Source organism: Mustela nivalis, assembly GCF_964662115.1.
Source record: "Mustela nivalis genome assembly, chromosome: 6".
Classification (NCBI taxonomy): Eukaryota; Metazoa; Chordata; class Mammalia; order Carnivora; family Mustelidae; genus Mustela; species Mustela nivalis.
The window spans coordinates 77,022,134-77,038,241 of record NC_139025.1 but is presented as its reverse complement, the minus strand read 5'-3'; the positions used below and the strand labels follow the sequence as shown (position 1 = coordinate 77,038,241).

Below are 16,108 nucleotides of genomic sequence, written 5' to 3'. Positions count from 1 at the left end.
CAACAACACACAAAAAACACCTTGTTGAACACTGAAACTAAGATCTTATTGGTTTAACAAACTTTAGAAGTGAAAAGATGAACCTCAAATAATGTTCCACTGTTTCGCATTCACTAGCACTTACTCTGAGACAGAGATGCAGAACTGTATCTTCTTTATAAATACTTGACCATGTGTTAACCACCTCAGGAAGAAAAGATTTGATAATATAAAGATGACCTGATTTGAGGATATCATGTTCTGACCAGGTACACTGTACTTTGACAGCTCTCCGTAAACCGCCTCCCATCTCCTCTTTACTTAAAAACTCTATTTTGGCACAGAGGCCAAGCTGTGACCAAGAAGACATGCTGTTATTCAGTATACTGGGTGAACTTTCTTCCAAGCGATATACTGTGACAGGCTCACCTGCAAGATGAATGGACACATTCTGAGGTCAAATTATGACTCCTTTAAAATGACAAAGTGAACAAAAATTAGCAAGTTATCTTTTTTAAGATTAAGTAAGGAACAGAAAGTGAACTGGACAAAGTTGTTTGTCATTTTATAAAGGAAGTTTAAGGGCAACAAATTCTCAGAAATCAACAATCTACTAATATCTCTAAAATTCATGTGTATTTAGTAATGATAAGCATTTTTGAAATTATGAACATTTTCAAGAAAAACTTTTTAAGAAAGCAAATGTTCCACAAACCCTGTGATGTCAAATTATCCATGCTTTCTTTACTAGACAATGGATTAAGAACCTTGCTGAATTAGAATACACTATTACTTCTGGATAAGCCAGAAACAGAGAAATCTAACAATTCTGATGACTCCTTCTTCTATTTAAAACATACTTGACTCTTGCTAATTAAAATTTATATGTGATTGATATTTAATGTGACCCTTCCATCATCACCCATGTTCTATACAATAGTTAAATATCACATTATTAATAAAAGGTTTATTTTCCCTTTCACTTCTTTTAAGATTTACCTCTTGGAGGCACAGGAGTAAATGGAATGCTCTGGGATAATCTCATCAAATTATTTCTTTCCACAGCTGCACAAAAATGAGAGAAAAATAATGAAATCCCTAAAAGCTTCAAATATTGTTCAAATTTTGTTTTTAATAGTACTGACCTGAGTAGTAGTAATTTGTATCCATAACTGGTTTAAATGGAGAAGCGAGACCTAAAATGGTAAATAAACAAATGGAACCCTTTTAAAAGTACTAATGTGGCATAAATTTTTGCTTATTCTCTTATAATCATCCTAAGTTCCTTCATGTAAGCTCTTTTCTCAAAAACAGAAAAAAACAGTAAAATATATTCATCGTATGTTTGCTATATTACTCTTTTTTTATTATGCCAGATTAGTCCTAACTGTGCACTGGGATACCTGAAAAGAAAAAAAAGCACGTTTGATACTCTCCTGTCATAAACTGTATTCTTCCTATACTCCCCTGGTCAAAAAGAAAAATATCTTTTAGTTTTCAACCTTTAGGAGGTGGGGTCTATAGCCAAGAAACCAATTTAAGTGGGCTGACCATAAGAAGATGAATTCTGGAATATGAAACATACTCCAAAACCCCCTGCTCCATATTTAAATGTATTTGAGGACTTCACTTTTTAATCATAATATGGAGAATGGGAATAAACTGAATCTGCTATGTGTTAAGTTTTTAGACTATAAATGAAAAAGAAAATACTGTCTTGCAAGAGAAGAAGTCAACATTTTTAATACACGTAGTAACTATAAAATACACACATTATATATATAATATATACATATATACGGACTATAGCATATACACGTGTATATATGATGTATATATACTAATAGGACTTTAGAGGAGGGGTACCAAATGCCTCCTGCTTGAAAGAAGGTTGAAGAATGTCTCAGAAAAGAGAAGCGCAAAACGAGTGTAGTTTGGAAGGCAGTGGTGTGGTCACGGCAACATCTGCAAAGGCATGGAATTGTTAAAGCGCATGCTATACTTGAGAAACTGCAAGCTGTTTAGTATGACTAGAACAGCAGTTTTCAATAATAATTTTATATATAAATGTTATATAATATATAAATTTATAATAAATATAAATCAGAATCACCTGTGGGGCTTTTTCAATGTGCACCTGCCCAGATATCACTCCAAAATATTCTAATTCTGTAGTTATGTGTTGGCATTAAGTGATTCTCCACAAGTACCTGGATATGTAACCAAGACTACAAATTAATGAGCAAGAGTACAGGCATACCTACAGGAAATAAAGCTACAGAATCAGGGAATACCTAATTGTTAGGAATCAAATATGCCATGTTAAGGAAGGAATGACAGGGGGGAAATGTAAAGCAGAAGAGATTCAGTCTGGTGGCAGCACAGAAGACAGAATGCAAGGGAACCTGACTGGCACAACTCTTAAAAACCTACAGTGATGGGTATTAAGGAGGGCACGTATTGCATGGAGCACTGGGTGTTATACGTAAACAATGAATCAGGGAAACTACATCAAAAACTAATGATGTACTGTATGGTGACTAATATAACATAGTTTAAAAAAGAAAAAAACCTACGTGGCACTACCTACTAAATGTGAACAAATATATACCCTACAACCTATTAAGTCTATTCCCAGGTACATGCCCAACAGAAAATACCTATGTTTATCAAACAACATGGACAAGAATGCTCACTACAGCACTATTCATAATAATCATACAGTGGAAGCTACTAAAACACCCATCAAATAACAGAATGGATTTGTTCACACAAGGAAATACTATGTAGTAATGACAATGTACCAACTACCTCTACACACAAAAATACTGATGAATCTCACAAACATGTGTTAGGAGGAAAAAGCCAGACAAAAAAGTACACGCTTTATGATTCCATAGACACAGACAAAAGTAATACACTGTGTTATTTAGGGGCAGAGATTTCAGCAAGAAGAGGACATGAGAAGCTGTTTTGTGATCTTGGTGCTAATTACATGGATATACTCACCTAGTGAGAATTCACTGAAGTGGAGGTTTATCTCTACTTTTTTGTATGCATGCTATATACTTCAGTAAAAGGTTTAAAAAAGGATGAAGGGGGCGAAAGGAAAGCAGCAGTATGATGTATACTGGAAGATGGATTCTAGAGATATTTAAAAGGTGAGTACAAGGTCAAGGGGGTCAGGAATAACTCCTCCTTGGGTTTGACCCAACTGTCTGAAAGAGTATCATTCACTAAAACAGGGACTACAAGGTAAAGTGCAGACTATGTCACAGGGATGAAGGGGGGTGGGGTGACAGTAAAGACATGGTAGTATTTACATGGAGAGTTCATGTATTTGTGAAGCTGCCAGAAGAAAAACTAGCTGAGGGAAGAAATTTTTACTACCTTGGCTCTTTCAAACATGAAGTCTAATGTTTCTTGGCTAGAATGAGGTATTTGCTATAACAGATCACATATAATCCTCATTTTTTCACATTAAATCTATCACATGGACTCACCATTTAATGTTCCTTCTTCAGTTGGCCTAAAGAAAACCAAAAATATAAGTTGTAACATAATTTTTGTTTTGGCTACCACAATTTTTTATTTTATAGTTATTATGATTATTTAATAGAATACTAATAGAGTAATTCTGAGATCCAAACTCACTTTTGTTTGAGTATATACCATTTCCCTCAAGCCAATGTCAAATTCATACACAGATATGAATGTCAATATACACATACTTTATCAACTTGTACCTCCAATTTATGCTTACATAAATATTATTAGTGGTTTGCCGCCAAACTGAAGGTTCCAGTACTAATAAATTGCTCCATGATTTCTCTATTCATGGAGATTAAGAACGCCTTGAAATAACTGCAAAATTCTAAAAATACTTCCAACAGAATTGATGGGCAAAGAACTGAGAGAACAGCAAGCAGCCATCATTTGGCATAGCTTAATTTATAATGTTGAAAAATTTTTTTCCAATATTGAATATATTTAGTTAGAACAACATAAACTGATACCAAGTGGAGGGTCTATTAATTCCATGAACTCCAATGCAAATCAGACAGGTATAATAGAAAGGAGAATGCATTAAGAATCCAACAAATGGGTTAGACACTTAGCTTTCCCATCATACTGCTTTGAGGCCTTGCTCAGGACTCAAAAGACCAGATTCAGAAAGGTCCTCTGAAGTAGGGAACTTCTGCATCGCTTTCTAGTTCTTACCTTGGATGTGATCCTGATGTTTCCCACTAATTTTCACCTTAATAAATATTTTAGCATACTAAGTATTTTGACCCCACCCTCATCCCCTTGCTAATGAACTACTCTATTCTCAGGAACCAGAGTGCTAACCAACTCCACCTTTCTGGGTATTGCTATGGTTCAACATTCTATGAGATTCTTTTCTTAGCTGAGTGAATGTTAACTTCAAGTACCTATTTTGCATTTACATCCTACGGTTTTGGTTATAAAAGACCATACACTTTGAAGAGTTCTAACTACAGATTGGTCTTCCGAATGCCATGCAAGCCCGGAATATCCAAAGAACCCAAATATTGCATATCCATGTGGCATCTGGTTTTTTTCTCTATATATTCACATATATTTCTGGGAGATAGAAGAAAATAGGGAACACCGTGGAATATATAATTTCTTTCTCAGATAGCCCATATACGAAAGTAACTCAACCATGTGTCCTGTATTAAATGGGCATCAAAACATGAGGACTTTTTTTTTTTTTTTAATGTTCTTTAGAATTCTATAATACTAATTCTTAGGCTGGAAACACATAGATTATCTTTGATTCTTTATCTTTATGCTTAATCTGTACTAAAATTCTTTACTTTGCTGGGATGATTACCTATCAGATTGCCTTTTGTTTCTACTTTGGATTCTGGATTACCATGTCAGCTTTGTCATGGATCTCCCTATATGCAGACTTTCCAATGTATACTGTGTAATTACTACTCTAATTATCTTTCCAAAAGCAGATGCAAGGCTTGTTGCTTATGATGGGCACAGAAGTCAGCCAACTGCAAAGCTAAGTGTCAAAGTAGATCTTTGAATAAATTTATTCAATAGCAAGTTGGAAATAGGACTAAATAAAATCATAATTGTATCATCATAAGGAAGATACAATGTAGAGTAGTAATTACAGTATGGCTATAATAACAGTGTAACTATACAAAATAACTAAAATGTATACATTAACTCATAAAAAATGAGTTTTCCCAATCTCTTCTATGTAGAGACAAAAGGCACTAAAATAAATAATCATCAGATGCCTGGGTGGCTCAATTGGTTAAGCAATTTGAGCTTCAGCTTAGGTCATGATCCCAGCCTGGGACTGAGACCCACACTGGGCTCCCTGCTCAGCAGGGAGCCTGCTTCTCCCCTCTGCCTTCCCCTTGGTTTGTGCTCTCTCTTTCATTCCCCCTATCAAATAAATTTAAATCTTTTAAAAATAGTAATAAAACAAATCATCCATATATAAAGCAGTATTTTAAGAAATGGCACAAAGAACAGAAAAAAGACAACATCCAATAACTATGATACTTTCAGGTTATTAAGAAAAGGCTTACTTACAGGTCTCTGTTTGATGGTCTATCTTGTAACCAATCCTTTAGTCAAAACAAACACAAAACAAAGGTTAAAGAAAAAAATCTTTAGATGAAGCATAAATGGTTAACCCTGTTTTGTTTCCTACACTATGTTTTAAGAATAAAGGCTGAAAAATTAATGTGAAGTAAGGACTTTCATACAAATGATCTAATAAAATAATAAATGGATATAACTTCCCTAAGGCCACTCCACAAGACAGAATAAAGAATTTCATGACTGTTGTTTATTACAACATAATTGCAGTCTGGCTAGTTTTCCTCTGATGACAATTTATATTCTTAAATAATATGTGCCCACTGTCAAAAGAAAAACACAACAAAACCTAAAGAGTAAAATTAAAATCATGCACACTATAAACAAATTTCAAAAACATGTAGGCATATTTCACTGAAGCTCTTTTCTATATATGTTTGTATTGTTTTTATTCTGTAGATTTTTCATCCAATTTTAACTGTATAACTAAAGTATCAAAGTAGATCTTTGAATAAATTTATTCAACAGCAAGTTGGAAATAGGACTAAATAAAATCATAATTGCATGTTCTGATCCAATTTAGTAATTATTCAGCTATACTTGATCTATGTTATCATATTTCCCAATGAGTTCCTTTTTATTCTAGATTTTTTTTCTAATTTTCGAGAAATTTTTGAATAGTATCTTTTCTTTTACTGTGTTCACTAACTCCCCTTCCTCATTGAAATAATTTTTTGATAACAGGATTTTCAATAATATTATCTATCTCCTTATAGAAGAATGTAAGTTAACATTTCTTGATGACCCAGAAAAATTTTGAGTAGTGGTTTCTATACTTGACTGAGTAAAGGAGCAATTTTTCTGCTTTTTCCCAAGCTATTTGTCTTGCTTGCCAGAGTAATGCTTTTAAAGAGTGTTTGTAAAATCAAATATTACTTCAGCTGGCTGGTAACGACTTCATATAATTAGTTCCAGTACAAACAAGGGATTCCTGCCTTTCTTTCTTTTGCATAAACTTTTCTTTAAAATTTTCTAACTACTGCACAAACAGTAATCCGACACTGGCTGTAGCAACATTTTTCTAGATCTATCTCCTGAGGCAAGGGAAATAAAAGCAAAAATAAACTACTAGGGCTACATCATAAAGTTTCTGCACAGCAAAGGAAACAATCAACAAAACTATAAAGCAACCTATGGAATGGGAGAATGTATTTGCAAATGACATAACTGATAAAGGGTTAGCATCCAAAATATACACAGACATACAACTCAACAGCCCCAAAACAGATAATCCAATCAAAATGGGCAGGAGACATGAGAAGACATTTCTCCAAAGACATACAGATGGCCAACAGGCACATGAAAAGATGCTCAACATCACTCATCAACTGGGAAATGCAAACCAAAACTATAATGAGGTATCACATCACATCTGTCAGCACGGCCAAAAATCAAAAACATTAAGAAACAAGTGTTGGCAAAAATGTGAAGAAAAAAGAACTCTTTTGTACTGCTGGTGGGAATGCAAACTGACACAGACACTGTGGAAGACAGTACAGAGGTTACTCAGAAAGCTAAAAATAGAACTACCCCCTGATGTAGTAACTGCACTATTGGGTATTTAGCCAAAAATACAAAACACTAATTCAAAGGAATATATGCACTCCTATGTGTACTGCAGCATTATTTATACCACCCAAACAATGGAAGCTGCCCAATGTCCAGTGATAGATGAATGGATAAAGAAGATATGGTATATATACAATGGAATATTATTTACTCATAAAAAATAAAACCTTGCCATTTGTAACAACATGGATAGAGCTAGAGAGTATAACTCTAAGTGAAATAAGTTAGAGAAAGACACATACTGTACGATTACTCATATGTGGAATTAAGAAACAAAATAAATGAGCAAAGAAAAAAAAACAAAAACATAGATAGACAAAACAAGACTCTAATTATAGAGAATAACTAATGATTTGGGAAGAAGGAAGATGGGAGGGAGGCTGGGATAAATAGGGGGTAGGGATTAAAGACTACATTTATCATGATGAAATACATAAAAGTATAAAAATAATAATACATACATATATACCTAAATACTTAAATATATGTACCTTAAAATACACATTTATTTAATTGAAATGTACAAACCGGTAGTAAAGCTGCTTTGGAATCTACTTCATGAGTTTCTTGTGTAGATGGCCTTCTACTGCTACTTTCCACTTGAAGAAAAATTTAAAACATACGTTACAAAACTAAAAATTATTTTAATATTAACAACCAAACACAAGTGTTTCTACACATTTTAACTTTCTTAAGATAATTTATCATCTCCCCAACATTGCTGATGATAAGAACTGCGTAAGGCCAGAGGTCTTTTTACTGGACATCAAAATTATTTATTTTTGTAAAAAGGCAGTAAAAAAGAGTATGAAGGAAAAAGTTTTACTCTTCGTATTTCCATTTCTTGTATATCCTACCATGAATATTTTGTGTGTGTACACACCTATCATTTTTTAAACCATAAATGGTAGGATGATATTTATTATATATTTGGGTTTTTTTCTTGTTGGCTTTATAACTTTAAGCTTGGAGATCTTTCCATTATCAGTACGCAGAAAATTTCTCTATTCTATTTTGATGCTATACTGAATTTCATACTATGGGTACACAATAATAGTACAGAATAATAACCAAACTCCTATTGATGGACATCTGGTATGATTTCAATTCCTGTCATTACAACATTGCAATTAATAATCTTATACATACATCATTTTACAGTAATGGGAAAAAAACACCTCATCTTTTCTCCTGTGATTTTAGATGCCATCTTTATCATATCTGGGTTTGTTTATCCTAAATAAACTTTAAAACTAAGCCTATTTTAAAAAGCCAGGATGTTAAATTCTAAAGTACCTCAGATTTCACAATTTTATGATATAGTAAAGAAAAACCTCAGAATGAATGTGATGGAGAAACTTAGAACAAAACCTGTATTCCAAATGTAGAGGTGGGGGAAAGGTCAGATTTAAGTTCATTAAAAGAGTCTGGGCAAAACTTTTTCAAGATAACGAAACTGACAGATGTATTAAGTATCTAAGTATCTTGAAGAAATGTAGTTAAACAGCAGAGAATCTAGTGTTGATCTAGCCAAAATTACAATAAGACTATATTGGTGGGAAAGAGTAAACATGTGTGTGTATATGTACTCATGTGTGTGTGGGTGTGTGTGTGTGTGTGTGCGCACGCGTGTTTGGGGAATAGAGAGAGGAAAGGAAGAGTTCTATCCTTGCCTTCTTTACTGGGAGGTCAAAAGTTATTGTCTAAAACTGAAATATGAGGATGCAAAATTAGAAGCGTGCTAACTCCAGAAATAATATCCCTGTTACTGAAAATGAGTTTTATTTCTTCCCTCCTAACCCTTCTACCATTACTTTTTCTTACTTTATTTCTCCAGCTACAAAGTTAAATAGAAATGGTAATAGAATCCCTGCCTTGATTCCCCACCTGGCTTTCAATGTATCATTATGAGATATGGTATCTGTGATAACTTTTTATAGATACCCTTTATTCATATTAAGGAAACTTCATTCTAACTTTGCTAGTTTTAATAATGAATGGATGCAGAATTTCATCAAATGCCTTTTATGTAGCTACTGAACAAACGATTTTTCTCCTCTAACCTATTACTATCATGCCTCAATTATATATACACACACAAATAAATAATTATTTTAAAATGAGATAAATAAAATATATATACATATATATGTATATGTGTGTGTGTGTACTTTTTTAATGTGAGTTCCACACCCAACATGGGGCTTGAACTCACTACCCCAAGATCAAGAGTCATATGCTCTACTGACTGAGCCAGCCAGGTACCCCTCGTCAATTACATTTTTTATGTTAACGTTAAACCAACTTGCATTCCTGGAAAACACCCAAGTTGATACTTATCTATACCAAAAGAGAATGAAAAGGGAAACGATGGTCAGGTGGACATCGTAGTGATGTTTTTCTTAAGGAACCTTATAAAGATTATATGCACATTAACGAGAAGGTGATTAATAAATTTATATGCATATATAACTGATTCATAACAAAGTATGATAAGAAAACATCCCCAGGCCTTTATATTACCCAGTGAAAAATTAAAGGTACAAAACAGCATGTATGATATGTTACTTTCCGTGTAAAAATGAAAGGAAGAGGGGCACCTGGGTGGCTCAGTGGGTTAAAGCCTCTGCCTTCAGCTCAGGACATGATCCCAGGGTCCTGAGATCGAGCCCAGCATCGGGCTCTCCACTCAGCCCAGGAGCCTGCTTCCTCCTCTTTCTCTGTCTGCTTCTCTGCCTACTTGTGATCTCCGTCTCTCAAATAAATAAATAAAATATTTAAAAAAATGAGAGGAAGAAAAGACTTCTGCCGTATAAGATGCATAAGTGTGAAACTCTAGAGGTTAAATAAAAGTGGTTACATGTGAGGCTGAAATGAGAGGCTATTTTCAAACTGCTTGAATGTGTTTGTATTTCAATTCTGAAACAAATAAATGTATTAGCTATTTTTAAAAGTTAAATTAGAAAAATATTTTGACTAAATGACTATAAAGATTAAAATACAGATTCACTTGTAAAAGTTAAAATCGGCAGGTTCATTAAAAATTAAGTCTTTATATATTTCATCTTTATGTACTGAACAATTTGTTTAAAAAAATTTAAAAAAAAAAAGAAGAATATTAGGATTATGTATTTTATTCAAGCTTAAAGAAACAGTGATGGACCAGAATCATCACTTTCTGACTCTTCTGACTCTTGAAAACATGTACTCTTCAGGTGTGTGACATAGATAAAATACATTTAAAGCTTAAATGAGCATGTTTGGTAATAATATAATTCACGTAGTCAGAAATTACCTTGTTCTGAATGAAGAGGAATAGAAGTTTTGCGACATTCAGTAAATCCACCATGAGAACTCACATGTTTCAAAGTGTTTTCAGAAGGAACATCATTCTGCATATTGTACAAATACACAATTTAAAAACAATCAAACTGATTTTCAAATAACTGTTCTAAGTAGCAAAAGAGTCTCTGTATCTATTTAGTTCAATATGCTTTAATCTACCTGGACACCAAAGAGTAAATTACACCAAAAAATAAATTACATTGAAGAGTAAATTAACTGTGACCAAAAAGGTCACAGTTAATTTTCTTCAATGACAATCTTAAAAAACTACATCAAAATATCCTACTTGCTTATTGTCCATAAATCAATCTGAATGAATTGTTTTTCATAGTGATACAACTTCATAAAAAATTGGGGGAAAATACGAAAAACTGTAGGGAAAATAATAAAACATTTATCAGCTCACCTAAAAATCAAAAAGCTATTTTACACCAACATGGACAGATTATAACAGTTTAGAGGGTGGAAGAGTGGTTTTTATGGGAAAGAAGGAATGTTTTGGGTAGCTTTCTTACTGATTATATGAGCTGCATATATAATAAAGATCTATTTGATTATTATATGTCACATTTCAATTTTTTCCAGATCTGCTTTGACTTATCTATGATTTCCATTTTTTGGTACTTAAATCTCTTCACATCCTTCCTTTAATATTGTAAATTCCTTGAATGTTTAGAAAGTCCTCCTGATTTTACTGACTTAGTATTTCTATTTTCTTAAATGATTTGAGTTTTTACGTTTAAAGTTAGAATTCATCTGAGCTTATGAAGTGACTGAAGAACATAAACAGGCGCATCTGGGTGGCTCAGTCAGTTAAGGGACTGCCTTTGGCTCAGGTCATGATCCCAGGGTCCTGGGATTGAGCCCCACCATCAGGCTCCTGGCTCAGGGGAGAGCCTGCTTCTCTCTCTCCCTCTGCCTGCCACTCTGCCTACTTGTGCTCGCTCTCTGTCAAATAAGTAAATAAAATCTTAAAAAAAAAAAAAAAAGAACATAAACAGACTTTTTCTACTCAATTATCCAATTTGTACTTACTGACAAAGCATCTTCCTTCTCAACAATTTCTAATCCAATCCTTCTTATTAAATTCTTATTTGTAGGGCGCTGGGTGGCTCAATGGGTTAAGCCTCTTCCTTCGGCTCAGGTCATGATCTCAGCGTCCTGGGGTCAAGCCCCCACACCAGGCTCTCTGCTCAGCAGGGAGCCTGCTTCCCTCCTTCCCCACCACCCCTATGCCTGCTCCTCTGCCTACTTGTGATCTCTCTCTCTGTCAAATAAATAAATAAAATCTTAAAAAAAAATTCTTATTTGCAGAAGGGTTATTTTGGAGTCACCAAAATGTTTAGCTAAATCTTCATTATTTCAACTGTTCTACCTGAGTAGTATTTTATAGTCTAGTTTTCCCTTCCTTTCTTCTTTTTACCTGTACTTTTTCCTGGATGAACAAACTGCATTAAACTAATGTGGGGACATCCAATACATTCATACTGTTTTCAACTATAAACAGGTCACACACTATTATGCAACTTCAAAATATTCCCAAACCTCTACCACCTTTCAGAAACAATGAGTTTTAAAATGTTACTATGATAAACTATTACTTTTAATAAGTAGATTTAGCTTACATCTCAAGAAAATTAGGCTTTTCTACCTTTGATGTTCTGTGCTCTTCATATATAGCTGATTTATACAGCCAAGTGAGAGTGCTCTCATTTTTACCTGTAGTCACAAAGCAACTCCAATTTCTTTTCTGATTTGTTTCTTTTGAAACCAGTTTTAGCTATTTTTTATTTGTTTTATTTAAGTGCTTTCCTTGATATATACTATTCGATGCAATGACATATCGGTTTCACTCTAGTGACAGAAATTCTAGTGCAGGATTGGTGATTTGTAAAATTCCATATACCTTAACAGAAAAAATATTGTGTATGTGCATTTTTCTGGGAAGAAGGTCTATAGCTTTCATTTGATTTTCAAGGGGTGTATAAATCATAAACATTCAAGAACTCCAAGTCTCAGATGACCATGAGCTAGAGCTCATTATTCTATTATTACAGTTTGAGTTCTTTTTCTCTAAGTAAATTACTCAAAATTGTTTAATTCAAAACACAGCTACCAGTTTTCTGCCTCCTCACAGAAATGTGTATCTTCTTGCTTTTACCAGAAAGTTACTTGCCCATTCATAAATTTTTAGCATAGTCCTGGCTTTAAGGTCATTTAATAGGTTCGTTGTTAAAAGGCGAAATCTGTGGGGAAACCTCCACATATACCCTTCCCCATTAAGGAACATCCATTTATCCTAAATGACTTCCTGTGTACACCAACTGCTTCATTATACCAAAATGATGCCACGAGAACGTGCTGATAGAATTCTTTCAACTGCCACTGTGACACGCTTAGAGACATTTTAAAAGTTGAAATGAAAGGGGCGCCTGGGTGGCTCAGTGGGTTAAAGTCTCTGCCTTTGGCTCAGGTCATGATCCCAGGGTCCTGGGATCAAGCCCTGCATCGGGCTCTCTGCTCAGCAGGGAGCATGCTTCCCCCTCCCCCACTTGCCTCTCTGCCTACTTGTGATCTCTGTCAAATAAATAAATAAAATCTTAAAAGTTTAATGAAATACATATTAGAGAATGACAGCCTAAGTCAGAGTAACTGTAATTGTTACTGAGGACTGAGAGAAGCAGAGATACTAAAAAAAAAAAAACATTTAGGAAGCAAAATGACTTAGACTTGGCTATTAAATGGAAGAAAGTAGGAGTGCAGTTTGCCCAAGTAAACCAAAATGTTAATGTTATTAACAGAAGCAGGAAATACAGGAGGAGAAACATGTCTGCTAAGCAAGAAGATGGTGAATTTAAGGTTCTGGCTGCTGAGTTTGACAACTCTTAAGATTTCCAATTAGTTAGTAGTTCTAATCTTTTACTGTGGTGTCATGCCAATCCTCTAGTCAGAATCACTCCAAAGATTTACTTTCCCCATACGCATTCCTAGCCTTCGGTTTTCCTGGCAGAAATCCAAATGCTGATATGGCTAGTAAAAAAATTCATGCTATTTCAACTCTATAGCTGAGAAATTATATTCCTGGTATTCTCTTGACTTCTTAGTAACTTTACACAATGGTTACCCTGAACCTTCTCTTTCTCATGTATTCCATCATGCTTTCCACCAGCCTTACTAGAAAAACAAACGCCTTCAAGTACCAACAACTCCCCAGATCACTTTTTTTTTTAAATTTAAAGATTTTATTTGTCAGAGAGAGAGAGAGTGCACAAGTAGGGTGAGCAGCAGGCAGGGAGAGAAGAAGGCTCCCTGCTGAACAAGGAGCCCAATGTAGGACTCAATTCCAGGACCTTGGGATCATGACCTAAGCTGAAGGCAGATGCCCAAACAACTGAGCCACCCAAGAACCCTCCCCAGACTACTTTTTTAAAAATCCCCTTTAATGTTAAAAAGGGTTTGCATAGTTTATATAGGATGAAATACACAGATTCTTAAATGGCTAAGTTAGAGAACAGTTTTAGCAGTCTTTCTTTCCAGCTCAAAACACCTGTGCAACAATTTTGTTAGTCTTCCCATAAAAGAAGTTCTACTTGTTAATCCTTATCATCTGCATGCTCAATTTCACTCCATCCATGTCTTCTTGTTTTTAAATTGTAATTCCCAGTCAGCCCTCCCTCCCTGTAAGAAACTGAAAGATAAAACAAGAGACACAACTTTAAAAAAACTGCATTCCCTACTCGTTCCTTTCCCTCATATTAAGACTATCATGGTTATTTATGAAAGCAACGGTTAAGAAATACTTCTTACTCATTATTCCACACACTTAAAAATTTACTTAACAAACATTTATTGAATATTTTACACCTGCACATTATATTGTAGTTATTGCCATATTTAGCTTTTTACTGCTTGGCTACAGGTTTACGTTCTAATAAAATTCTGGGCCTGGGAAAGAGTTCAGTTTAGTATTTAGTCATGGGGTTAATGTACAGGGAGAAGCATTTTTAAAAAAAGAGAAATGTTAAATAGGTGTTTTTTATTTTCATCAATTTAAAAATGCAGGTTATTCGCAGATTTTTTCTTTTTTTTTTTTTTTTCAAAAAGACTTTATCTCTTGAGAGAGAGTGAGCGAGCAAGTAAGGGGGGGGAGCACAAAGGGTGAGTGAAAGGGAGAAGCAAACTCTCCAATGAGCTGAGAGTCCTACGTGGGCCTCGATCCCAGGACCTTGAGATCATGACCTGAGCTTAAGGCAGATGCTTAAGTGACCTAGCCACCTGGGTGCCCTGTTTCTTCTTTTTAAATGGTGTACAGCTTTTAAATACTTGGGATAATCATGTTGGTGACGGTCTCTGCTAAAACTGTTTTTTACTGAAATGTTTAGTTCTATTTTGAACTAAATCCCCAAATAGCAAAATAAGATTTAATTGTGCTGTTGTAAGGATTTACTTACGGATAATATTTCTTTTATCTTGTTCGATGCTTCTTTAAACTTCTGTAAATAATCTATGCTATCTCTGTGTCCTTAAAGAGAAAAAAAAAAATTACAACAAAAAATATATACTTTTTTCTTATCAAAATAATGTCATTGTCTAAAGTCTACATAAAAAAGTGATTTGTATTGTTTTCTAAGTAGTTTTGATGGGTCTAAAAAGTTTCCTATAGATCTTTGGTTATATACCAAAAATATGTCAAGAAGCTAGAGAAGATGAGTAGTTCAGTATATAGTAACAGCAAAAGTCAAAGGCCTCCTCAAACAACTCTACATGTGATATGAATTGCTTGAAATTTAGAAAGAAAAAAGGTAAGCAATTACTTTCACTATTAATAATATAAAATTACAAAGAGACTCTTAATCTCACAAAACAAACTGAGGGTAGTGGGGGGCGGGTGGGTAAGGAGAGGGTGGTTGGGTTATGGACACTGGGGAGGGTATGTGCTATGGTGAGTGCTGTGAAGTATGTAAACGTGGTGATTCACAGACCTGTGCCCCTGGGGCTAATGTTTATTAACATTATATGTTAATAAAAATTTTTTTAAATTATTTTTTAAAATATAAAATTACATATATAATATTTACTATACATATATATCCACTATATACACATACATATAATATATCCACTATACACACACACATCGTATCTAGAAATAAATATGTAGGTTATCTACACATATTATTTCGAGTGACAATATACTAACATACAGACTGTATTATACTGTTAAAAAATAAATTGCGATAGATTTTATGTAGGAAAAGTTGTCTCTATAAATCCACAGTGAACTTCACCCAGTCTAGCAGTAGAGATCAGGATGCTCAGTACCTAGATAATTTACAGGGTTGACCTCAATGTGGAGATTATATAGACATACCATATTCTCTGACCAATCTCCATACATCTTTCATTCCCAGGTAAACTTCTAAGTTAGGAAGGCTCAAACAAGTGTTAAGACCAGGTTAGGAAGCTACCTGATGGAAAAATTCAAACCCGAAGAGACAGAGGGCCTCATTCATGCCTCAGAACATTCTGGTCATGCCCACAAACCACTCAAGTTGTTTTCTAA

The 16,108-nt window shown here is 34.2% G+C and overlaps 1 protein-coding gene across 1 annotated transcript in view; it reads right to left on the bottom strand.

Moving 5' to 3' along the window:
• The window catches only part of TRPM7 (transient receptor potential cation channel subfamily M member 7), a 112,000-nt gene that overhangs the window by 15,522 nt on the left and 80,370 nt on the right, over positions 1 to 16,108 (bottom strand). The window contains exons 27-34 of the mRNA XM_082734765.1: positions 14,997 to 15,067; positions 10,496 to 10,592; positions 7,729 to 7,799; positions 5,563 to 5,597; positions 3,483 to 3,508; positions 1,125 to 1,175; positions 979 to 1,044; positions 125 to 408 (exon numbers count right to left, since the gene is read on the bottom strand). Coding sequence (XP_082590891.1) covers positions 125 to 408; positions 979 to 1,044; positions 1,125 to 1,175; positions 3,483 to 3,508; positions 5,563 to 5,597; positions 7,729 to 7,799; positions 10,496 to 10,592; positions 14,997 to 15,067 — 701 coding nt within the window. The remainder of the gene's footprint in view (positions 1 to 124; positions 409 to 978; positions 1,045 to 1,124; positions 1,176 to 3,482; positions 3,509 to 5,562; positions 5,598 to 7,728; positions 7,800 to 10,495; positions 10,593 to 14,996; positions 15,068 to 16,108) is intronic.